At 36.3% G+C, this 26,185-nt stretch overlaps 2 protein-coding genes across 3 annotated transcripts; one reads left to right on the forward strand and one right to left on the reverse strand.

Annotated features, from left to right (window-relative positions):
* Positions 1-1,986: 1,986 nt before the first annotated feature.
* Positions 1,987-12,101, reverse strand: LOC131014339 (uncharacterized). 2 transcript variants are annotated; one of them, XM_057942271.1, is made up of 14 exons: positions 11,760-12,101; positions 11,550-11,634; positions 10,727-10,766; positions 10,367-10,615; positions 8,981-9,080; positions 8,785-8,859; positions 7,012-7,110; positions 6,710-6,826; positions 6,480-6,595; positions 6,239-6,338; positions 5,781-6,139; positions 3,794-5,549; positions 3,048-3,185; positions 1,987-2,970 (listed from the first exon to the last, which is right to left on the reverse strand). In XM_057942271.1, exons 1-14 carry the CDS (start codon positions 11,889-11,891, stop codon positions 2,275-2,277), a joined length of 4,062 nt encoding a protein of 1,353 aa, XP_057798254.1. In that variant the 5' UTR covers positions 11,892-12,101; the 3' UTR covers positions 1,987-2,274. The 2 variants fall into 2 exon arrangements, with proteins under 2 accessions (XP_057798254.1, XP_057798256.1); XM_057942273.1 differs by lacking the exon at positions 11,760-12,101 and having other exon boundaries at positions 10,367-10,605.
* A 10,647-nt stretch (positions 12,102-22,748) lies between these two features.
* On the forward strand, positions 22,749-25,887 carry LOC131014340 (uncharacterized). The gene is made up of 3 exons (XM_057942274.1): positions 22,749-23,403; positions 24,150-24,584; positions 25,365-25,887. Exons 1-3 carry the CDS (start codon positions 22,929-22,931, stop codon positions 25,565-25,567), a joined length of 1,113 nt encoding a protein of 370 aa, XP_057798257.1. The 5' UTR covers positions 22,749-22,928; the 3' UTR covers positions 25,568-25,887.
* Positions 25,888-26,185: the final 298 nt, after the last annotated feature.

Here is a 26,185-nt window from a genome sequence, read left to right on the forward strand (position 1 = left end):
CTTACACACAAAATACCAATTTCTTAATTCCTGTGCCGAAAAGAAGTGTGTCATGCTTCATGGGACGGAGGGAGTAATAAATACGATTTCTATTTTAAGTGATAAATTTATACCTCATTATATTATTCCTTTATTTAGAGGAATAAAAAGCAAATGAAGCTTAATTTAAAAGGGCATTTGTTTTTTTAGGAAAAAAAAGAAAAAAAATTGGATGTCGTTAAACGAAAAAGAGAGAATGTTGGATCCTTTAAAAATTAAGGATAAAAAGAGAGGATATTTTTGTAGTTTTTGTCCCAAGTTGACTTTGTAAACATTTCTAGAAGCCGTTGAGTTATATCTATATATGTTGAAGTTGAATTCATCATGCTTTCAATTTGATTGGTTGAATGGCGGACCCTTCCGTTGCTTTTTGCGTACGCACATATTAGACCTATTTTTATACATGCATCAACATTATTAATGTGTCAATATATTAAAGTGCCTATTTCATATTGCAAAATTAAAATTTAGCTTATAAGATAACAATATAAAATTTTATTCACTTTTTACACAAAAAAATCGAAATGCCCTTAAAATAAAAATTAAAAAAAATACTCACCCCAACCCATCATCTCTCTCTCTCTCTCCTTTTTCGTCGTTCCTCACGCCGCCTCCTCCGATAGCGAATCGTCGTCGCATCGTCTTCTCCGGCTGTAACGGAGAATCGCAAGTAGCGACTGGTATGAATTACAAGCTCGTGATCTCTGCCAAGGATGGCGCCGCAGCCGCCCCTAAAACCTATACCGTCGAATTCCAATTGGTTCTTCGTGAATAGCTAGAGGAATTGAATGAATTGGCTGATTTGTGGCAATGGCGGTGGGGTCCTCCGGCAATTGCGTGGCATGAAGAGGAATTGGTTGATTTGCTGCAATAGCGGTGGGGGATTCGAGATGCTCCAGATTTGTTCAATTATTAAAAATAGATTTTAGAAAAAGAGATATCTTTTTTTTTTGGAAGCAATTTTGATTTGAAGCAGGCGAATGTGCCTAATGTATTAGGTTTTGTTTTGGTGCTTGCCAGCCTGTGATAAACTGATAATACTAACAAAGCTCACTTTGTGGTGTTTATTTGGTTTGGATAGATTTATTAATATTAATTAGAATGTGTTCATAGCTCTCCCTCTCTCCTTTTGGGTGACTTTTTGTGGCTGGGAGATTGGAAATTAATTAATGTTTTTGAATTCACAACTAAATGTTCTTGAATTCACGATCAGATCTATGAATTCACAACTTGATATTCTTAAATTCACAATCAGATATATAAATTCACAATTAAATGTTCTTAAATTCACAACCAACTCTATTGCTGGTTGTGAATTCAAACTTTAAAATTCAAATTCACGACTATTTGAATTCACAACCAAAATAAATTCTGGTTGTGAATTCGAGTTTTAAAGTTCGAATTCACAACTAGTTGTTTTGATTGTGAATTCTCGAATTCACAACCAGTTTGATGAATTCATGGCTGAATTGTTAGTGTTAGTTGTGAATTCGAGTTTTAAATCTCGAATTCACAACCAACTTTATTGTTGTGAATTCACAACTAATGTCTTTAGTTGTGAATTCAAACTTTAAAACTCAAATTCACAATTACTTGTATTCACAACCAAAATAAATTTTGGTTGTGAATTCGACTGGTTTTGAATTCACAACCAAAAAATTATGATTGTGAATTCCATTGGATTGTGAAATGCAGAAATTTTTTAAAGGGTGGTGTTTGAAGGGGTAAAATGGTAAGGGTGTGTATTTTTTTAAGTTTTTTATCTTAGTGGGTAATTTTTAAGTTTATTAAAAGAAATAGGCTATTTTTAAAATCCACTCTTATTTATTTGCAGTACAATAAATTTATTACCATCAATATAATATTAAAATTATGGTCGTGTATAATAAAATTATAAATAACTTAGAAACAATTAAAGAATAAAAATAAAAAGATACAGGCATCAAATTCAAAAAACCAACCTCGAAGTGGGATGAAAAAATATAATCAAACATGATACAAACTAGTATATCACAACTGCTGATACACAAACTATATCACAACTGCTGCACAATAAATCATCTTAGTTGAGGAGAAGAAACATCTCTCTTTGGCTAAGCAATACACAAAGAAGTCTAAATTACACTGCAGCTTACACACGACGTCCTCAAGCACGTGTCTGCAATGCTTCTAACGCCTGATACTTTGAATGCCACTGACTCATACTCAGTCTGTTGATATCGAATAGTATCCTTGTCAAGTGAAGTCAATCATTGAGAGTTCAGGGCGTACTCTTGTTCCTTGGTCACTTGCTTGTTGATGACCCTCATCCGGGGTAACTGCAGTAGTCTCAGATGCTATCGGGGCACTTACCTCGGTACCATTAGACTCTGCAACACTCTGTACTGATGCTGGCTGCTCCTGGTGTTCCACATTATTATGATCTGATGGAGGGCCATGGTCGCTCGATTCAGTGACTGGTGGGGCAGAAGAATCTGGCTCCAATTGTGGAGGAGCAATTGACTCTGAAGTCGTACTAGCAGATTCAGACGTAGGTGGAGCAGCAGGAGCCCCCGTAGAGTTCTGTGAAGAACCTGATTCAGTTGAGGGCAGACCATTGGACTCTGAAGAAGTGGTTATGGGTGTGGCTGCAGGCGCTTCTAATAGCAAAGGTTTGCTAGGTTGCTGCTGCGAACTTGGAAGGGTAAGACCTGGCTTTTTCTGACCAGACTGGCCAGGATTAGGACCATACAAAGTCGCCATTCCAGGTGGCAGAATTTCAATTGGTGGCTTCTTGGCTGCATCCTGCAGGCTTGTGATCTTTGATTCCTCGAGAGAAGCCAAAAATGCAGCTGCTGCATCCATTTTGGTGGATGGGGTGTGCTCCAGCTCTTTTTGCAGTGTTTTATTCCAGGCTTGAACCAAGCTTCTCAATGTTGGTCGACCATGAGCCTACAGAAAACAGCTTGTTATGGTTAGGTCTATAGACTTAGTTTGCAGTAACTTCTATAAGGCTACATATATCATACGTGAGCATGGAGAACAGCCTCAGCGAGCATTCCCGTCTCCTGCCAAGCCTTCTCCATGAGTATGTTATCTCCCAAGAGGGCAGCTGCAAAAGCAGCTTCTCTTCCTGAACCAACTGAGATCAAATTGTTCACCAAATTCTGCAAAATTTGCAAACATAGTGACTCATCAACATATAAGAGGAGATCAAAAAGTTAAAAACATGATGTTTCCAATCTCAAGAAGTAGAATCATCCTATAGAGATTTTTTTCAATAAATGTTTATAACCAGTTCTTGATCTAGCATATAAGGTGGTATTAGAACATAAAATGAAATGATTTTGTTTTAACCTTCCTATGCTGAAGACTATCCATATGACTTAGAATTACTCAAAGCAGGGCGTATAAATTATAGGTTCAGGTCAGAAACCACTGAAACTAGTAGCATTTTGAGAGATATGAGCCACTGTTTACATGGTATGCCTAGACTCAACTGGGAAGGCCCTGTACGAAAAGGTTCAAAGGCATTCTGTAGTTGCATCATCTAAAAAGTTCAAATCATTTATTTACTAAAACTGAATTTGTTATGTTAACATAATGTGCTTCTATGAGAACCCATTAATAAAGCTATAGATCTCACAGTAGCATGCAAACAGCTATAAACAAAAAATGTGTGGGTGCAAAGTGGAAAAAACTCCAAGGTTCAGACGGGTAGTTGTAAGTATCCCTGATGGTAGCCTATAAGAATTATTGACAAATAGATACATACACTGAGACGTGTCAACTCTCCATGATTTGCAAGGCGCAGTGAGAGCCCTCTTATCTCATGGCCTTGCAAAGCTCCTTTCACAGAACCTGCAGCAGCTAATCTCTTAAGAGCTTCACGAGCTATGTCAGCTTGTCCAGTGGCATCTGCAGCATCAATAAGTTCCTGGAACTCCTTCGCAAACTTCACTACTCCTTGAACAGCATCCACAACATTTTCCTTCTTTGAGGACAAATTTATTATGTCATTCAAGTTCAACCCCAAAGCTTCTTGCCCAATATCTCTACTGTTGCTCATGATCAGAAGGCATTGTAGGGCTCTCTTCAAATCATTACTCTGCATTGCTAGATCAAATTCCAGTCTTTTGGATATGCCAGGCAAGTGAAGAGCTTCAGTGGCATAACCCATTCCTAGCATAAATTGAGCTAAATCATCATGATCTTCTCTACCAAGCCTACTCGCCCATTTCACAGCACTAACAGCATCACCATATGCTGCAAGACATCTACAACGGATACCTGGATGGTTGAGTGATATTGCATGAGCAGACATGTACCTGTCAATTAGCCAGAGAACACCGTCTCTTACTCCAACAACAAGAAGAGGTCCAACTGGTCGTTTTTGTTCGGCTGGGAATCTAGTAACAGCAACCGCAACCCCACCACCACCCACAGCAACTTCATTAACTTTTCTTTCCTCCATCTCTTTAGGTATTGGCGAATCAATTCCTTCAACTTTAGATTGTTTAGGCAATGTTAAGAAGGGAGGTATTGAGGGAGCATGCTGAAACGAAGCTAGACGCACAACCTGTAACATAGGAGGCCTTAATGCTATCCTTTCCTGTGAAGCAGCCTGTTGACTATCAACTGATATTAATGCCAATTCTCCATGCTCAGCAATTGCTCTTGACTGCATCTCTTTAAGCCGTATCTCTGCTTTCTTTCGTTTAGTTTCTATATCAATAGGTGCAATACCAGCATCCACAAAAACACACTCAATGGTGGTTGGTGTAGCAACAAATAATTGCCTTCGGTGCCATACACCTCCAGTAGCATAAGGAATTGCAACATCTCCTAGGTATCGAAACTGAGGACGCAACGAAGATATGACAATATATTGTTGGTAGGCAAAAGCACAATATTCAACAGTTTGATCCCATGCAGTCCATTCAGGTTGAGGAAGAAGACCTCCCACTGGTTCAAAGGTTTCCCAGCTGTAAAGTTGAAAATTAGGAGGTGCAGCTTCAGCAGTAGTTTTTTGTGAAGAATATCCATCATCCACGGTGCTGAAAGAAGAATTGGGACTACTTCCAAATCCTGACAAGGGCATCGACTGAATCGTAGAAATAGATGTGGCAGCAACAGGGCTTATTCGTCGAGATGTCCTATAAGCAACACCAAGCAGTGCTCCCCCATGCAACCCGGTAACTGGTTCACTCCGGCTACCAACTGATCTCATCAAAATGTTGGATGTGCCATCATCCAGCAATATCCGGACTTGGACACTGGCAGATGAAGCTGCAGAAGCTGCAGCTGCAGCAGCTTGTGCAGCAGCAGCTGCAGCTTCCTTCGCTTTCCGTGATGAGCTGCCTTTAGGGATTATAGGCATTCTGGGAGGTATAGCAGACTCCAGCAACGCGAATCTATCTCTACAAGTGTCCCAAGCCAAGAGCCTTGCACTACCTGAATCAACAATCGACCAGTCACTGATCTTGTAAATTGAGAAGTAGGGAATATCTGGCCACACAATGGCAAGAAACCTGCAAAAATAACACGGCAAATCAAACATATCAACATCACAGTTTCAGACTCAAGTATGCATACGTCACAGATAAGGGCAAGAAAAATACAGTCATAATATTCATAATAAGTATATGTAACAATTTTGATTGGAAGAGTGCTGAACAACACTGCCGTTCCTATATCTAAAGAGAGATCAATGCCTGAGCAGCAATCACTGCCAAGACATGAAAAAAAAAAAGACTACTTACTTTCCGGAACTGCTCACAGAAAGCACCGAGTATGAATCGTGTGGAACAGGAGTGCTAACATGCTTTTTAACTTGCTTCACATGGAGCTGTTCTGGTGCGTCTCCTCTGATTCTTCCCACATCATTCAAGGATCCATTGCTTCCAAGAGCTGGATTTGCAGTGTTTGACAATTGAAATTGTAGCAGTTTCAATTCCCGTTCAACTACATAGACAGCAGCATGTTCTCGATCTCCAGTTGGTGTTGGCAATGGAGCTACAGGTGGGAGCGATTTGGCATCAAATTCACATACAAGAACACCCATGTTCGTCCCAGTTGCAACAAGATGGGGTTGTAGAGAATGTGCAACCATGGAATAAACCTATTTCAGTAATATGCACTGTAAGCTCAATACAAGTTCTTATCTTAGATGTCAACTAACTAATGATAAAAACTAAATGTTAAGTTATTAAAGTTATACTCTTAGTTTCTTGTGAGATGCAAGCAGCTGGGGTGGAACTAATGATGACAGCTCACACAGTGGCCTTGTCAGAGCTGAATAAGTGGGGTGCTCAATGGCCCTGTTAAGATATGACAGGTAATCAGGTTCCCTTTGAGATAGAAATAAGAAAATAGCTGAACCATCAAAAACTATCATTAGTTTGTAATAATTCCATTCCTTAGTTTAAATGACAATTTATAAAACCTGTACTGCAACATACCATATATGGGAATCTTTAACACATGTCAGAATGTCAAGATTTGGAGCTCGAGGATGAGACCAAGATGCCACACTATGGCAAGCCAATTTCGAAACAGGCTTTATTCGACGCAGTTCCTGGTATGAGTGGAAGGGGAATTAAAAATGTGTGCGTGTGTGTGTGTTGGGGGGGGGGGGGGTATTTGAACATTGATTTTGTACTAAAAGATGCACGAAATAATCAAGGAGAACCTTAAACGTTATAGTGTCCCAGATAGCTAGAGTCTTGTCTGCACCAATAGTAATGAGTTGGGGTGCAGCACCAAGCACATGAGAAAGCTCAATTGCAACAACCCCGCCGTCATGTGCCTGGATGTCGCAAGAAAATCAAAGGGTTTTCAACACAAACATCAGAATTGGCAAAGCAGTTATTAATTAACTGTTGTTATTTACATAAATACTGATACGTCATAAAACAGAGTTTATATTTTTTTTTTTTAAAAAAAAAAGGAAACCTAAGAACGTAAATACAGAGTAAAGATGAAGACAATTACCTTTAAGCTTAACTTAGGAACAAGCTCTCGTGAATCTTGACCATAATCCGCATTCCAAAGCACAAGCAAGCCATCACTGCCACCAGAAACCAAAAGGGCCTGATAAAGCACATCAAACAAAGAGAGGCAATAAGTCACCAAAATAACACAAATGAAATAAATAACATGCCAAACTCTAATAGAAAAGGAAGCAGCTCAAATTAACATCTTTCATGAATGTAGTGCTGATATTGCTTGACAGTAGATTGTTTATGTTACAAATGATTATATTACCACTGGGGCAAACAATAACTAAGATCATTCTTTATGTTTCATGCGCGCATAAAGGACCACAGCGCTAATCAATGCTCGTATTAAGTTCGCAAGCTTGTGTGCAAGAGGAGCACTCCACTTGGGCTTTAATCAGTTGTATACAATGCAAAATCTACAGGATGGTGCAATTCGGCAACTTTGATAGCATCTCCCAAGGCATGGGCAAGCACCACCAAACTTAACTTATAATCATAATAGTGGGACCGACCAGATTTGTAATCTTTTAAAAATATTTCCTGATAGCCAATAAACAAAGTAATTATGCATTTACAAAGCTCAAATAAATGATAGTGAAAGAAATCATAAATTTTCATGACTTAAACTGTTACTCTAGTGAAGTACAAGGTTATTCACCAGTGTTCCGTGTTTTATGAAGAGACATAACAAATATTTTATCTCTTTCAAAAACTTAATTAGAGAAACTAAAAAAGAATAAGTATACTTTGAGCTCGGTTGCAATGAGCAAATCCACAATTTCCAGTAGGACAACAATGTACAACCACAGGTTATCAAATACAACAACAAAGCTACATATGCTAAAGATAATATATAATAGAACGGGAATGAGAAAACGGTTCAGTCATCACTTTGGATATGCAAACATGTACTTCGAATCCTATTTTCAACGGCAGCAGACCAACAATCTTCAGTATGATGCCAATGAACAACTTAAGATATGACATACAAATTCAAAACTATGTTTGAGGCAAGATCTATATTATAGATTTCATTCATTACTTTGAAAATGGCATATATTTATTTTAAACTCCATTTTCAACTCTCAAGAAAAATGGGAAGTAATATTTTTCTGTTATAAGCAGTTTCGAAGAAAGATGCTGAATGTTCTCTTTAATTTGATTGCCGAACATTTCTTGACATCAAATAAATTGCTTTAGAATTATTTTTCTCACTCCACACTCTGTATCTTCTGCAAAGAGATAAAAGGCCTGTTTTTTTATGGCTTTACACAAAAAGATGGAAGTATGAAGTGTCTAGCAGCAAATCTAAATAACAAGAAAGAAAGAAGAATCTCTAGTTGTCACTTAGCTCCTCACTTCTTTCACATCAAGTAAACTAGGGCCAAGGCTTTTATGACAATTTAGACTTAAGAACCGCAACCTGGTATCAGCGGATAAATGACCCCACACAAGAAATTCTTTCCTTAAGTGGTCTCAAACAGCATTGTCAAGCTCCATATCAAAGCTCCAGCTATGATAGGTTGCTTGATCATTATACTGGCACTCTCCAATGTGAAATTGGAACTTTCTCGTTGTCTCACAAGTCCGCCCGTGTGCAGACAAAAGATTCACAAAACCGAATAAAGCAGTTCAATTTCACCATATTTAAGTGATACTGTGATACCACTGAAGGATACAAGATTGTGATGTGATCAACATGCGAGGCCAAGTACATGTCCATAAGTCAACATAAAACTAAACAACTTTATAACTATAGAATTACCTCGCCGGAAGAGGCCATGAAAGTCATTAAACAAGAAATTGATCCTTTATGACCTCCTGTATATCTTCTAGCAAGCTGCAGCAAAATAAGCATCTCATGCAATGTCAGTCCTCAATCATCCTGTTTGGTTGAGTTTGCAGGTGTGCTTCATGACTTCAAATCATAGATGAAAACCACCAAAAAGAAATAGAGAAACCTTCCAAGTTAGCATAGAAAGAACTCTGATCACACCATCTGATCCGCCAAACGCAACAAGGGGCCCATCACTGGCAGTAGATCTACACAAGAATTCCATGCTGCATAAAAATAATTCGAGATGGTCAAGACAGTTGTTCCTTCATTACCAGGCAACAAGCTTCCAGATAACTTTCCAGAAACAAATAGAAATTAGAAGGAATAAATAAATAAAATAATGAGAAAGAAAAACTCATTACTTTCAATGTTCAGCCGTCCACAATGGCCATATCAAAAGAGATACTTTCTAAATTCTAAGAGGCAGTGCCCTATTTAGTCAAGTTATTTCCTGGAGGCAGTACACATTGATTTACACATAGCAGAAAAGAACACATATTTTGACACTAGGTTCTACCGTGCATGCAATCCGGCCACATGATGCATTTTAAGGTGAACCACATAAAAAATGTGCATCCAAAATGACATGTTCCATTTGTAAAAGAGTACTTTCTAAGGGCAGTAGCAGTTGAACTAGACTACTCAGTCATTAGTTAGTACTATATGCAAGTACTGGGTAAAGACAAATACAAAAAGGATCATTATAATCAGTATTTATAAGAATAAAGGGAGGGCTCAGTAAAGAGTTAGACTAGCCAGATCAACTACTTAATCGTTGGGAAATCACAAAATTTGGAGCAGATTTTAGAATAGTTTTTGTTAGAGTTCTAGTTCAAGCTCTCCGTATCTTAAAAAACGAATAGGAGGACAATATTATTGAATGTTCTCTGATAACTCAACCTTTAACTCATTAAGCAGCCATGCTAACATTAAAGTTGTCTACAGAAATGCCTTTAAAGTGAATGAAATCCTTCCAAATTGACCAGTGCAAGCTTGTCGCTGCATGTAGTTTCATTTATCAAACTCGTTATCAAACATTTTTCGCCACTAACACTTAGAAAGAACCATTTTCATATTCATATATTATCCATCAACTTTTAACACTTAAATAGTTGTCTATCTCTATACCTCATCTGGATACAAAGAAGTAACATTGACAAGCCTCGGCGTTGAGAACCAAAACACATTCATTCATGCTTCCCCAACAAAACACCAAACATATTTTCAAAGATCATATATAAACACATTATCATCATTAACACATTCCCACCTATCTCTGAAAATAAACTCCCCAAAATAATTAGTAGTATAATTTAATAAAATTTATGAGTGACAAATTTACAAGAACTAAGTCCAAGCACTCCGGCACCAATGATTTCTCGTTAATGGGATCCTATCCTAACGTATGCAGTATAGTCAAGCTCAGCGTGAATTTTGAGTATGCTTAGCAGAAAGTTTCAAGTATAAAAAAGCACTAAATTCTCTAGAATGTAGATATATTTAAACTTGCCATAGGAGAGATCTGTTATCCAAGTCCTGCTTTGGTACATCTCGGCCACGCATTGTCACTAGATCTAGAAAAATAGCTTTGTTCTCACAGCATATGACAAGAAAATGGCGTCCTTTCGTTGAGGGAGCAGGGGAACTTAAAGTTGAGGTGATATTGTTGACAGCCGTTGGAGCTTCAGCAGCAGCAGACCGATTCCGCCAAAGTTGCCAATAGCGTACATCATCATCATAAAAGCTAACCTGTTTAACACTTAAAACCCCATGATATGATATCAGTCTCTGGTAAAATACATACATTAATAGAAAATAAATTGACGGAAAACGTGGAAAAAGACACTGAAGTGTTGACATGGAAATATACCTTCCACCTCGTATGGCTTCTGTAGGTTTACCTCTAGGCTCTACACACATCAAAAGAACGAAATCAGCCATTTTGGATTAATATCATAAACAAACCGTATCCCAAAACAGAAAAGCTCAATGAGATTCTATATGAAAGCTAATAGGACACTAATGCAGAACTGGAAGACTAATGACTCAAGATAGAATGAATCTTCGCATCTCTACTTTTTCATACCTAATTAACATAGATCTTCTATGCATTATTTTGACTTATTTTCTCTCGAAGAAGCTAATAGAAAACTCCTGATGAGTGACAACTCAAGATATGATGACTCTTTGCATCTTACAAAAGGCGTTTTGAGTTACTTTTGTCTGTCCTAGAATGATGTCAATGCAAAGACATTAGGTATAAAAAGAGCTATATGTGCATAAGGAAATTGAGAAACTCAGAATCTGATACTGTTCCCTACAAGGAAAATACATTTAGCAGAAAAACAAAGATGAAGTCTTTTGCCCACAGCTAGGCCTGAAGCAAAACTTGACAAGTATTAACCTTAAAAGAGATAAGCACCTCTGTAGCAAACTACAGTTGCCAGTCATTCAAATAAGGGGATCACAACCATGGTCAAACCATTTCCACCCAAAACGACTAACCAGTTAAACCACATTTGACATCAAGCGCCATTAACATTCAAACTATCCAACCCTGACCAAAATAAGCACTAAACAAGAATGGGGAGAAAATGAATCTATCTCAATCACAACCATCAGATATTTATCGAACGCTATCGAGTTCTGCTAAAGGTCTCAACAACAATGAAACTAGGATCACGCAAACCGACCTGTTTCGCCCTCCGCGAGCTTCTCCAATTTAGCACCAACTAAACGTCTCTCATCCACACCTCCAGCTTTCAACTCGTAAATAACCTAAAAAAAAAGAAAAAACAACATCAAGCATCACAAATTCGCACCACATACTGAAAACGAGAAAGAAAATAAACAAGATAAATTACTTTTTAAAAACGTGCACACACTCACACCCAGCGACTAACCTGGCGGTGTTCCCAATTCCAAACGGAGACGTGATCTGACGCATCGGCAGTTACAAGCCACGGATGTGTCGGATGCAATTGAATCTTCACAATCTTATCACTCGTCGGCCGGAAGGCCCGCAACCGCAGCATTGCGTTCAAATTTCTCTCTCGGTTCTACTAAAACACGGATCTGAATCCGAATGAAGAAAAGTTGGAAAGATTGTTTGCTGATCGCCAGAGAAGAAGCGGTTCAGATCGACTCAATTTTGCTCTGACGATGAGCTAGGCTAGGGGGTTGCTAGAAAAAAATGGTACAACCTGGTATTTCAGGCGAATTTAATTTTACGGTTCAGGCTTCAGCTTCATGTACTGATTTGTCTTAATCTTAATCTTAAAACATAATTAATTTATAAATAAATTCTATTAAAAAATTAAAAATTTCAATTGAATTGTAGTAATAAATATAACTATAAAGTTCAAATTATAAATTACATCTATATAATATATAAATGAGGAGTTTTTTCCCCTTTTTTTCTCTCACTACTCCCACAAACTTTTTAACTATATTTTTTTTATATAATTTAATTCTTTTTAAAACATTGTCAAATTTGATTAATGAAGGTTCGTGACAAAATATTTAATAAGTTATACAAATTTTAAAATATTTTATTTTTTTATCTTTATTAAAATTTTATAACATTTTATTTATATTTGTGTACGAAAATATTTATTTATTTATTATGACGTGTAATACTCTATAATAATAATAATGTGTAATGTTAATTTTCTTTATCAAATGATTTGAAATTATATAAATGTAGTGGACAAAATTTGTCGATTTGGCTCAAGCCCAATTCGGCTCCCTCCCGATGCTCAACCTAGGGCTCTTCTCAATTGTAGATTTAGCCTCTACATTTAATAACTATAATTATCATTAAACTTTGTACAGAATTGAAATTTTTCATTTTTAAATTCAATATTTCATTGAGTAATTGATGTGGATTATTTTAATTTTAAAATATATGTTATATTTATTTATATTTTAATTCTATTTAATATATTTATTTATTTAATTGAATATATTGTTTAATTTCCATATTTATCGTGCATTTGCACGAAGGGGTACTAGTTATCCAAATTAAATAACAACACTTAATATAATAGAAAAAACATCAAAACAAATTGAGCACCATTTTCTAAACATGTACATATTCACGCGTCTTTGTAAAAATTTAGTAGTATTTTTTTTTATTCTCACTCTACATAAGTAACCTTTTCAATGTAGCTTTTTCTTAAATAAATATACAATACACATCTTAAATAAAATAAATCTTAATTTAGTATTTCCTCAGTCAATTAAAAAAAATCTCATTTCATAATGACATAAATTTTAATAAATTGGTTGAGTGTGTTGTGAGTGGAATATAATTTTACTTTTATTGCAGTTAGGCCCAATAATGAAATATTGATAAATATGGGGTAATATTGAGGATTATAGTTAGTAATATATACTTACTGAAAAATAAAATATGAAATGAGTATATTTTTTATAGACAAATGAAATTAGTATTATTCAAAGATTCAACTTATTAAATAATTTTGTATTTATTGTTATTGACTCATTTTTCTCTTCAAACTTAATACATGGTCATTAACCCTTCTTTTAAAGTCGTTCTTTATAAATTCCCTTAAATCTTTCTGATCTTATTCTTATTTATGATATCTAGATTTCTTAAGATTAAGTTATCAAATTTATTTTAAATTAAATATTTTATTATAATAAGATATCATGTTACTATTGTGAAAAATAGCATATTATATACTACAAAATATATGTTTATAGTCTACATATTGAGTCGGATTTAAATTTCAATAGCAAATTTATAAAAATAAAAAAAATACTATGAAATAACATGATTCTGAGTATGAACAATTGAGATTTGCATAGAAAAGGTAGAGATAGAAAATATTTAACTTTCACTTGATGAATACATAATGAATTGGTAATTTTATAAATGAGAGTCTTATTTATAGATTACAAAATAAATCTAGCACCAAGGTCTATTAATTGCGGAAATTGGGCTCAAGTCTCATTACAATAGTTTATGTCTTGAAGTGGACCATCGAAGTTTGGCGGAGCTGACATCCAAAGTCGGCGGAGCTGATCCGCCAAGGTTGACTGATTTTTTTTTTGTCTTATTCTTCAATCATTAACTAAATGCAATCAACCTTAACTTTATCCTTTATAATTTACTTTTACCAAGTTTGATTCTTTACTTTAATCCGTAATTTTCATATGTTATGCCTATTTCGAAAAGAGGAGCAAATTATCATCCACATCACTATATATATGTAATCAAATACTCCCTCTGTCCTTCAAACATCTTCATAAGAAGGGTGACACGAGTTTTAATAAAAGTTAGTTGTGTATTTGATGAGTGGAAAATGGGTCCCACAAAAGGGTAAATATTAATGAAATTATTTCCAAAAATAGGTTATATAGGAATATATTTTGGGGACGGACCAAAATGGAAAGAAATGAAGATGTTTGAGGGACGGAAGGAGTATATAAATATATATGGGATGAGGTTTAAATGACACTCCCTTCGTCCCGCTTATTTTGACACACTTACATTTTTTATTTGTCTTATTTATAATGAAAATTTCCTAAAATAAAAATAATTAGGGGTTTTAAATCCTCATTATGGTAAACCTTAATTTTACTAATTATCCCCTTTAATTAATTAGCCCCCATCCCCCAAACCCTAATTCATCCCACTCATTATTGCGTTGCCTCTCCACTCCATTGTCTCTCGTTCGACCCCTCTCTCTCTCTTTATCCTTCGTTTGCAACTTGAACGATTCTATCTCTATTATCTGATTCATCTGTCTACAACTCGAGCAATTCTCAGTTTTTCAGTTCCTCCGCCAATGTCGATGAAATCTGAGCCTCTTTCCCACCTCTTCTTTCTCGAAGGGCGAGATCAATAATGCCCTAAAGACATGTTATAAGATCTCTAACTTGGAGAGTTAGTATCTTTGTCTAATGGAAGCTGATCTTGTCCGCGATCGTATGAGATCTTGCATAAATCTTATGGAAACCCGACTCTCTAAGCCCTTACTTGTAGATTTCGTCTTCGAAAGCACATCTCTTGATTTCCTCATATTAAAGGACAATCTTGGTAAGGTATTGGCAAAATTTACGATTTTGTGTTTTTATTATATGCGAACTCCCTTTTGAAACCTATTTCATTTTTATATGCTTCGCTGTGGGAAGAAGGGTCGTAGGACTCTATTGGTGAAGGGCCATCGACTGACTTTGAGAATTGCTCGATGATGGCAGCGGACTTCCAGGGTGGAGAAGAGAGGGCCGAACCTGGATCCGAAAATTCTGAAGCTATAAACAACTTGCTAAGAATTTTACTCCTGATGTACTTTGACTTAGTTAGACATTTCCCACTCCCTTTGCATGACGATGTATTGGTTTTCTTATGGTTCGAGTACTGTGTTGGAATGAATTTTGTATTTTATGATAATGATGATGATGATGATGATGATGATGATGATGATATGCTCATTTTTGTATTACTGGTGTGGTTTTGGCATTGATGATTGGTTGCTGACCTTAGATGTTATGAGGTTGTGGTGTCTTCAGAATTTTATGTGATGTCGCCCTTATGGTTTTTGTGCTACTGAGGTTGTGTTATTCTGAGGTTTTTATATGATGTTGCCCTTATGGTTTTTGTGCTACTGAGATTGTGGTTTCATGAGGTTATTATGTGATGTTACCCTTATGGTTTACTGAGGCTGATTGTTGATGTGGTTAAATTTTGAGATGTGTTCTGTATGTCGTTGACATCAATAATTGAATATAAATTGTGAGATGTGTTGTGTGTGCTGCTGAGGTTAATTGCACTTTTTTTTACCATTCATCGTTCATTTTATAGGACACATACATTCTATACAAAAATCAACCTATTCACACAAAAAGTTTAGATCTAAAACATGTTTTTTACAAATCAACCATGTTTCCGAGACATAAACTTCTTTACCACCTGTATGTGTTGCTTAATGTTTTGAAAATGATGATCTGTCTTTTGTTTAATGATCTTCTAGCGTGTGAATACCAAATGTGCATTTACTTTGCATGATTGAATATTTTTATTCTTGAGTAGGATTTATCTAATCTCACTCTTTCAATGAAATATGGATTAAGCAAAATTAGCTTAAATGATATAAATAATCAAGGTCCTCAGAATATCCTAAAATTTTAATCCATATAAGTAAACAAGGAATTAATATTACTATTTTTATAAGCTCTCCAAGGTAAACACCCCCCTCCCAAGCGTATTTATAAGCTCTTTAATCCCCATTGCACTTCCATTTTCAATTAAGTATAGTATACATGTCTCACCAAATCCTCCGACACTTCCAAGTTTAATGTGAATGCATCAGATCTAACAAGTGTCCCTTTCTTCATATGGGAAATTTTGTAAGAATTCTCACATCTTACCTTCATTATTTCCACCATACATACTTGTAAACTTAGGAAGATATTGTTCAAAGTTGTGGGAGACAAGTCTTCAAATGACTTGGGTACAACCTCAATTAATTGATCAATCGTCTAATTGTTGGTCTGTGTTTGTAAACTTTGGATAACATTAAACCACCCTAAATCATTCACATTAGTGTCTGGTGAGTTTGGTGGTTGATGCACTATAGTAAATGTAAAGCCATCTTGATTGGTTGCATCTCTGAAAATTGGATTAGCTTTACATTGTCCTATTCAATATAAATAATCTTGCTTGCTCCAATTAGCCATTTTGCCTTAGTTGCTGACATAATCTAAAATACACATAAAAGAAAATGAACTATTTATTCTATGACATTCAATAGTTGTAAATCAAACATTCTAGACTTACATTTCATACATGCATCATTTGCATTCCATACCTTATTGATTAAGCATTATCTCACAACTTTTTTAGTCACTGTGTCTATTGCCTTGGTCGCTATTGTACTAGCTAGTTTGTCTTTACTTGCCCTCTATGCTGGGACCTTCTGAGTGAATGGGAATATCCCAATCTTCTCATCAAATGTAACATCTCCATTTGGACTAAATATAGGTTTGCACACAACATACATAAACATAACTTTAGTTATGATTTTTTTGCTCTTGCATATCTTATGTGACTCAGTTTCTCCTGGTGTAAGATATAACTCGTGTGCTCCTTTAGTCACGTAAAACTACTTCTCGTCGATGTGAACTGTATTGTGCATGCTTCTAAACCTCAGTGTTCTTAGGATGTTGTCTACTTCTAATGGTTTCAAATCCACCCAAAATATACTTCATTCGTCCCCCAAATCTTTACTATTTTTTCTATTTTAGTTTATCATCCAAATCCTCACTATTTCTATTTTTAGTAAAATTACTCCACGTAACCCCATAAAAGTGAGACTCTTACTCCACTGTAATCACTTTAACAGAGACTTTTAGACTATATTTATCAACTATCCGCAATATTTAATAGAATAATTATTCATCTCTCTTTATATTTTATCAATGACCCTACAATCAAACTCAATTCTACAACCTTTATACTTTATCAATGACCGAATCCAACATAAAATAAAAAATACACTTGTCAAATAATATACTGCCAAGTGACAAATGACCATTAGAAAAATGAAGTTGTTGTTCGGGCGGGTCTGGCAAGTGCCAACCAAATATACAAACCATTTTATTAAAACTCATGTCATTCTCAAAATGATAAAATTTTGGGGGATATGGGTAATAGATGTGAAACATTGACATTGGTGTTTAATGAAACCAACACCTAAACTACGGAATGAAAGGCGTAAACTATACCTAGTAACGTTGATCGGAAAGGATGAACTGACAATTGGAGAATCGAGCACGAGAGCAAAATATAACTGTAGTATTCAAGAGCAAATGCTAGCGTAATTGTCATACACGAGCTAAGGTCTATTTATAGGGTACAGGGAAGGGTAAAATAGTAAAATTGGTGTCCGCGCATGCACTTGGCGTGGTCGAAGGGTATATCAGGAATTTCATCTTCACGCGGGAAAATCCTCCGCGTCTTTGGCAATCCTTCTGAAAGAGGCGATCTCTCTGGCACGGATGACTTCCCTGGCATGGAGGACTTCTCTGACGTGGATGACTTCTCTGGCATGGAGGACTTCTCTGACATGGATGACTTCTCTGGCATGGAGGACTTCTCTGACGTGGATGACTTCTCTGGCGTGGAGGACTTCTCTGGCGATGGTGACTTCTCTGAGGGGGATGACTTCTCTGATGATGGTGACTTCTCTGATGGGGATGACTTCTCTGATTATGGTGATTTCTCTGATGGAATTGACTTCTCTGGTAAGTGTATCTCTTCTGCCATATTCGTCCCGCCAGTGGGGTCGATTCCTCTGATTTATATTCTTTCCCTACTCTGCACATATTACTCCTCATCAGACATGATTTTTTTTCCCACACCAAAGCCAAACAACATGAATATATTCCACGTGTAAACTTTTACCATTTCTAAATTTGAATATCTTATAGCATGTACAATGGAAAGTCCCCTTGGAGGCTCTATAGAGGTGGGCCCCTCCTTAGAGCCACCCCTCCAACAATGGGGTAGGGGTGAACAAAATACCCGAAATTCGAATAACCAATCCAAATCAAACCGAAATTTAAAATGTCTTTCGGAATTTTTGAATTTTCGGATCGGATTGATACTTTTAAACTACGAGAAAAATCGATATATATATATATATATATATATATATATATATATATATTAGTTCTTAGATTGTTAAATATTTCTATATTTTAACCTACACTCTCATCTTGGTTGATTATATTGAATGATTTATTAATTATGACCTTAATTCGATTGTAATTATCTAATTGGTTAGGTTGATATGTATTTTAGTTTTTTTAGATTTGTTTGGTTTTTGAATTTTTTTTTTCACATTTCGATTTTTTTCATATTTCGTTTTTTTTTCTTTCATATTTTGATTTTTCGGTTCGGATCAGATTTTATCCTTAATTTTTGGGATCTTCGGATTCGGATTTTCAGATAATATGGTTTAGATCGCATTGAATTTTAGGTAGATTTTGAATTTTCAGATCGGATCGGATCAAGCAAAAAGTTGATTGAAATTCTAAATGCTCACCCCTACAATGGGGGCTTTATAGATTTTAATCCCATTTAAAAAAATGATTTCTAAATAAATTATAAATTTTACAATAATATTTTTTTATTAAATTTAAATTCAAAATGTGGATATATTGTCTCATGCGTTCATAGGAAATATTGAGAAGATGGAGGACCTCTGTACCAAAGATTGAAATGTGGAGGGAGTTAATAGAAAACAGTTACACTCAAGTTCAGTTCAATCTCAGCCATTCAGTAAATCAAAGGCTCAAATTAAATCCAGCTGAAATTAGATATAGCCGATTTTCTTTAGCTCGATTTTCATCATCTTCTTCACAGTTAGTGTAAAGGTTTCAAAGAATCAGTTTTATTCCAAGTTTGCCCTGGATCTTATACACAGTTATTGTACTCGAAGCTTGTTCACACCAGTAATAAAATATTCTCCTTGTCCCGTGGATGTAGATCGTTTTAGGATCGAACCATGTAATTGTTTGTGTTTGTTTTCTTTACTGCATTTGTGCTGGTGTTTTCTCTGTTCTTGGCGATCAGATTCACGTTTCATGCGTAACACAAAAATTACAATAATTAAATAGAAAAATAAATTAAAATAATTATAAAAAAATTACAAATTGAATCGTCGATGTTTCAATAATCTCCTCACACATTGCCTTATGCATGGCTAATTGAGTCGGCCCCATTTGCGAAGTGTCTAGGATAATAATTTGGTAGTTGTTTAGTTCATGCTTTGTTTTATTGAAATCGTCAAGCTTCTCGGTGAATTTTTCCATTATATTAAGGTACTCCGAGGGCACCAACAATGACTCAACCTTTTGTCCATTTTCTTTGTCGCGCTTTGCCGTCTTTTTGGCTTATAGGCCTAGTCGTAACGCTCAGATCGGAGGATGTCGTCGAGTACCCCCTCAGAGGTATTCTTCGTGTGCTTCGTCAAATGGACATCATCGCCGATGAAGGTGAATCGTTGAGATTCGTGGAGAATACACCACACCCTGAAGTATTTGAAAGGAGTGTCTATGTTGGTTTGATATATGTATTGGGCTTGTTAGGTGATTTGGTCATCGCTTATGTCGCTCTCCCAATTGCTTCAACAATGTTGTAATTAGCCTCCTAAACATTTACGTCATTTTACACACATTAGAAGTGCAACTTGATTTATTTTTTGTCGTGTGTCGGTGTGTTGGAATGACGAGATTCATTGAATCGCCTCGTGATTTCTCCATAATAGACGAGTATCTTTTGATCGGCACCCTTGATAGTGTTGTGGGTCACATCGGCACATAGTGAGAAAATTAGCTCGGTCTACACCCAGCACGTGACTTCGTTGTCTTTGAAAGCGCAGGAAATCACGATGACTTCGCCATCTTCAACGATTTGAATTTTTTTTATAGCCTTAAGACCTTGAGGGTTAAATGTGTTGAAGGCTTGAGAACGAAAAAAAAAGCCGAGACGAGAAAAAGTTTGGATCATTGGCGAATTTGGTTGGTTAGTGAACTAATTGTTGAAGTCACGCTCCATTTTTTAAAGAGAAAGAACAAGAACAAAAGTTAAATCGGAAGAATAAGAGGTATATATTTAGTTGGTGTAAACAGTGAATGAAAGTATGAGATATTTATAAGAGAAAACTAAATAATAGAAATGGAAAAAAATCGTTGTTTGCAACGGTTCAAGAATAAAAAATGAGAAATTCAATTTTTTTTAAAAAACTTTTTTGTTGTTTTGTTTTTATAATTACGCATTTATAGCACGAGTCTTAAATTTCTGCAGCGAGTCGGGCTCTTAACATCGTGCCCCATCATCAAGCCTGGGGGCTCGGCAATGAGGCAGGGTTCATCGAGGACCAGCTCGAATCTTTTGGTTGTGCCCTGCTGCAAATGCTCTTATACATTCATTGGAAATTAAATATTAATCTTTCAATGTTGAAATTATGTTCTAATTCTAAAACATATTTTAAATGTAGAAGTGTAATATTTTCTTAAAGTAACTACACAATTCATGTTTGTACGAGTATGATTCATATGACCAAATTCATAGATTCATCGAATTAACTACTTGTATACATCGACACTCGAAGAAAAGTAGTGGTCTACGGTGGACACTCAATGTAGAAAACAATTTCCCAGATCGGATGCTATTCTAATTTTCTTGAAATTTTAAGTCAAACAAAGCCACGTCCACGGACCAGATCACCCTTGCCCTTTTATTTTTGGTTATTAAATAACCCAAATAACCACTAAAAAGTTGCACACGTCACATGCCAATTTGACTTTGAACGTTTCACATTACAAAATTGATGATTTGGTCTCTTTCGAAAACCAAAGAACATTCCAAAGTTATGGGAAAAGTTGCTAGTCTCAACATTAAACCCAACTAACACGCTCAGGTTATTCAAGAAAAAGAAAAGGAATTGAAGCAATGAATTGATTTTTCCTAATAAGATAATTTATCTTTTTTAATTATAAATGCTACTTCTTCTGTTCCACGAATCTTGACACGTATTCTTTTTTGGATCGTCCCATAAATCATGACACATTTTCAAATAAGGTAAATCTTCTTTCTCATAATTTATCACTTTTATACTTTATTACCTACACACTTAAAATACTAATCTACAACTCCTTAATTCTCATGCCGAAATCAAACGTGACAAGATTCGTGGGAAGGAGGGAGTATGCATAGGTATGATTATTATCCATTTATTTGCGAGAATATTTGGTTCCTATCCACCGATATTTGATTGTTTAGTAATAATAGTCGCTTCTTGCGGCGAGGGTCATGGCGAATGAAGGTGAAGAGGAGCGGTTTCTACCAGAGGGTTTTTGCGAAATTATCCAGGTTGCTAGAGAGAATTGTCTGATTTGTGTGAATCATGTGTATAGAGAAGCCAATATGGTAGCTAGGGATGGCAACGGGCCGGATCTGGACCGGGTCTGGCCAATACCAGATCCAGATTCGTTTTCATATACTAGATCCAGATCCAGATCCAGATCCGTGGATCTGAAAATTTTGGATCCAGATCCAGATCCGTCAGATCCGCGGGTCCACGGGTCTAGATCCATGGATCTACTATTTTTAAATTAAATTAAAAAAAATTCACAAAATCAACAACATCTAATTTCCATCATGAAAAATATAACACAAAATACTTTTATCTAATTACTTTTAGTTTTTATTCTTTTAAATATAATTTATTTATTATTTTTAATTTAGTTAATATTATTAGTAAACTAAATATAAAATATAAAAAACATATATAAAATAAAACGGATCCACAGGTCGGATCTGGACCGGATCCGGATCTAAAATTTCAAGATCCAGATCCAGATCCAGATCCAGATCCGTTTTCAAAACTGAGATCCAGATCCAGATCCAGATCCGTCGAGTCCAAAAAATTGAGATCCAGATCCGTAAAAACGGATCTGGATCCACGGATCTGGACCGGGTCCAAGATCCACTGCCATCCCTAATGGTAGCTCATAGACTTGCTCAGATGACTAGAAACTTCCCAACCTCTGTATGTTGGACGAGGGAATACCCTGATTGGCTTAGGGATACCTCAAAAAAAAAAAATAGGCATAGCCGTAAGCCTATTTTCTTAAAAAATAAAAATATTCTTGTGCTTTTGAAAGAACTAATTTAATACTATTGATTTAATTTTTCTTTGTCCGAAGGTATGCTATTTATTTATTAAGAATAATGCTTTTCAAAATTTGTTTATTTAATATTTTATAAACAAATCCTTTTCTAGTTGACATGTTTAACGCGTGATAATCGACGTTTCCTATACAACATAAAAAGGAAAATAAAAATAAAAATTCTCTTTTTTTGGAAAAGAAAATGAATTTCTCATACATCTACCGTCGCCCTTTCTTGTCTTCCAATCTTCCTTCCCTAAAACCCACCTTCCCTCCCTCCTACCCACCTCATCTCTCTCTTTACTCTCTCGTCTCTTTACATGGCGGCGAAGCCAAAATAAACCGGAATTCCTCAATTAACAACCATGCCGACCTACACTGCAATCGCGCTAGAAAACCTACTCGAGCCTAGAGTTCGGGATTCCCTCAAGAAGCCCGAGCCGGAGGGCCCGAACCCAGAGAATGGGCGCTCGAGGCACCTGTACATATCCCCGGCCCTTTATGCCACGCCGGAGCAGTCACCCATACCCGAGTACTCCTCGCATGACCCTCCCTCCCCTTCTCCTTACGTTGCAAATCACAAGCGCCGCGGAGGAGGGCATGTCAGAATTCCGGAAATGCGCCGCGGCGGTGACGAAACCGAGGGTTCTAGTGTGGAGGAGGAGGAGGCGGAGAAGTTTTTGAACGAGGGCGTTGACGGTGTAGCTGAGGAGGATGAGGGGTGTCTCGATCCGATGAGTGAGGTGGCGAGTGAGTTGGATGCAGCTGATTTGAGCCAAATTCAAATGGAGAGCCGCAGCTTCGTTTCGGCGCAAGGGGAATTCTTCGACGCGATCGATGGTATAATTGAATTGTCTTTTTCCTGAATTAGATCCTTGATTATGTGACGGTATTATAAGACAATCGTTTTATTTTATATTTACAACTTCGCATTGGAAAATCGTTATGGGAATGCCTGCAGTATGATGTTTTTGGGAATGGTAGGCACAATTGGGATGCTGCGAACAGATCCTTCGTATCTTTTGTGTGTATGTTATGCTCAGAAAACTAGCGACAGAATGAAGTTAGTTTTATAATGAATATAGTGTATGGAGGTATTTCATTGTTTTGAATGATTTTTTTTCCCTGAGTGCCTGTATTAACTTGATGATGGGTTTAAGTTTAGATGGCCTGACTTTTGTCAGGAAATACTGTTGTGATGAATGTCAACTCTGATTCGTATTTGCGGCAGAAGGAAATCAGGAAATAACTACAGAACACCTTTTACATCGATTCGAGATTCTGCACAATAGTATGCGAGAGATGATTTTTCAAGAAATTCGTTTTTAGCTTTAAGTTTTATGTGAAAGTAAATTAATGGATTACTTAGCTTTTTGCCTGATTATGTTCTTCCTTCTGTATTTTTTCTGCAATCCTGGTGGTTCTTTGTTTAGCATGTATATCAATGTTGGAGTAGTAGGCACATCATGCTGCACTTGATAACATTCGGCTCCTGTAATTGTGACTTTTGCGTCAATTTGATAGAAAGATTGCATGTATTATATCTTTAAGTGAAACTAAGATTGATGACTTGACTTTGTTTGCAGAGTTCTCCTCTGATGGGTCCACTTCAAACACACCATCATGTGATCATAGACTTGAATCAGAATTGCATGCGTCAAGGCTCAATCTTCTTGAGGAAATTGAAAAGAGAAAGATTGCAGAGGAAACTTTTCTTTTGATGCACAGTCGGTGGGAGAAAATCAGGATCCTTATGTCTGAAGCTGGACTTACTTTTCCTGCTCCTCCTGCTATTAGTGATGGCATGCAGCTCGAGGATCAGGAAGTGGATAAAATGTCCCAGGAAGTTGTTGCTGCTAAATTTGTTGCTGAAGCAGTTGGAAGGGGTCTAGCACGCGCTGAGGCTGAAGAAACTGCTTCGGCGATCATTGAATTGAAAGACCTGGAGATCCTCCGGCTACGTGATAGATTGCAGTACTATGAAACTGTTAATCATGAAATGTCCCAGAGGAAGCTTGTTGGTAAGCTTTCGAAATTATGCTTTCTAGTTTAAGTTACCATTCTGCAATCATATAAGCCTTAAAATCTCCTGCACATAATATACTTCTTGCTATTTTTTTCTTTACATTGGCATGGTCTCGGACTATTTGCAGTCTCCTGTTGATTAGTGGATTCTAGTTGCTCCTTTGATAAGGCTGTTCGAAAGTTAAACTCCATTAAATTGAGGAGAACTATCTAAACATCTAAATAGAGAGGAGAGAAAACAACATCTCTTTGCCTGCCTACCACTAAGATTTACTGCAAATAAGGTGGAATTCATTAGGTGTTGGTGGAATTCATTAGGTGTTGAAGTGATCAAAGTTGTAATTTCAGGAAAGAGATGGTTCTAAGATATCCAAAGTTAATTCCAATACCCTTGGATAAGTATATTATCATTTTTAAAATCTTCCATTCCTCTTAAGCAATTGTGTTGGTTTTATTTTAGTACTATCAAATTCTGCTTTATGACTTGGCTGATATAAATCCAGCAAAGCTCATTGTTTGGGAATTTTGAAATCATTATGCACTTCCAGATACTGCCTAGACTTCCCTATATGCCTGTAACTCAATTTGTTGAGTTTGTACGATGCTTTCTTCCTCGAGAATTATTTCTTTGTTTTGAAAGAACCTGAGTTTGGGACCAGTAGCTTACATGACTTTTGCATACGTTAGTTGCTCTTTATAGAAAATACATGATAAAAAAAATGATGGGGTCTGTAAATAATATATTTGAACTCACTTTCTTGAGTTTATCTCTGCAGAGGTCGCACGTAGACAACAAGAAAGGAAGAGTAGAAGGAGGTGGCTATGGAGTATTATGGGAATGGCATTTGGAATTGGGGCATCATTGGCTGCTTATTCATATATTTCTCATACTAGTGAATCTGTGTCAACCCAAGAGTGTGGCGACTCTGCTGACTCCTCCTCTTCTATTGTCCCGCTGGAGACCTCCTGTGGCCATTAGCGTAGCTGGTGGTAAATTTGTTGACTTATCTTTTGAATTTGCGGTACATTTTCTCTAGCTAGTGTTGGATCAGAGCTTAGGTAGGTAGATCAATGGCTAAAGCCTCTTGGCTGCATTTGTTCTCTTCTTACCACTTTTTCAAGATTGCTCGCAGCAACGCAGAGAGAAGTTTAGTTTAGTGAGTTATCTATTATCGGAAGCATGGTGTCTGATGTTGAATTTGATACCTGTTAGTTAGAACTTTCATTTCGAAACTACTGAGTAACGTGTAGCTAATTTCCCGAATTGAGTCAGGAGTTATACAGTGCTAGATTGCTTAATTTTACAGTGGTATATCTTATGAATTCTGAAAACTCCTTGAAAATACTAAAGCAACACAAATCTTATTGGACAAAGCATATTGATAATTGGTAGTACTATTTTCATTGGTAGTACTCCCTCCGTCCCGCGAGTCTTGACACGTTTGGGTTCGGTACGAGAATTAAGGAGTTGTAGATTAGTGTTTTAAGTGTGTAATTAATAATGTATAAAATTGATAAAGTAGGAGAGAGAAGGTAATAAAAGTGATAAAGTAGGAGAGATATAATAAAGGTGATAAAGTAGGAGAGAGAAGGTAAT

Source organism: Salvia miltiorrhiza, chromosome 3, assembly GCF_028751815.1.
Source record: "Salvia miltiorrhiza cultivar Shanhuang (shh) chromosome 3, IMPLAD_Smil_shh, whole genome shotgun sequence".
Lineage (NCBI taxonomy): Eukaryota > Viridiplantae > Streptophyta > Magnoliopsida > Lamiales > Lamiaceae > Salvia > Salvia miltiorrhiza.

Bases quoted from the DNA above. Each gene is read 5' to 3' on its own strand.
- LOC131014339 (XM_057942271.1), bottom strand. From the start codon at position 11,891: ATGCTGCGGTTGCGGGCCTTCCGGCCGACGAGTGATAAGATTGTGAAG. The intron at 11,635-11,759 runs GTTAGTCGCTGG...CTTTTTTTTTAG, and splicing joins GGAATTGGGAACACCGCCAG to GTTATTTACGAGTTGAAAGC. The intron at 6,596-6,709 runs GTTCTCCTTGAT...CACTCATACCAG, and splicing joins GGGACACTATAACGTTTAAG to GAACTGCGTCGAATAAAGCC.
- LOC131014340 (XM_057942274.1), top strand. From the start codon at position 22,929: ATGCCGACCTACACTGCAATCGCGCTAGAAAACCTACTCGAGCCTAGA. The intron at 23,404-24,149 runs GTATAATTGAAT...CTTTGTTTGCAG, and splicing joins ATTCTTCGACGCGATCGATG to AGTTCTCCTCTGATGGGTCC. The intron at 24,585-25,364 runs GTAAGCTTTCGA...TTATCTCTGCAG, and splicing joins GTCCCAGAGGAAGCTTGTTG to AGGTCGCACGTAGACAACAA.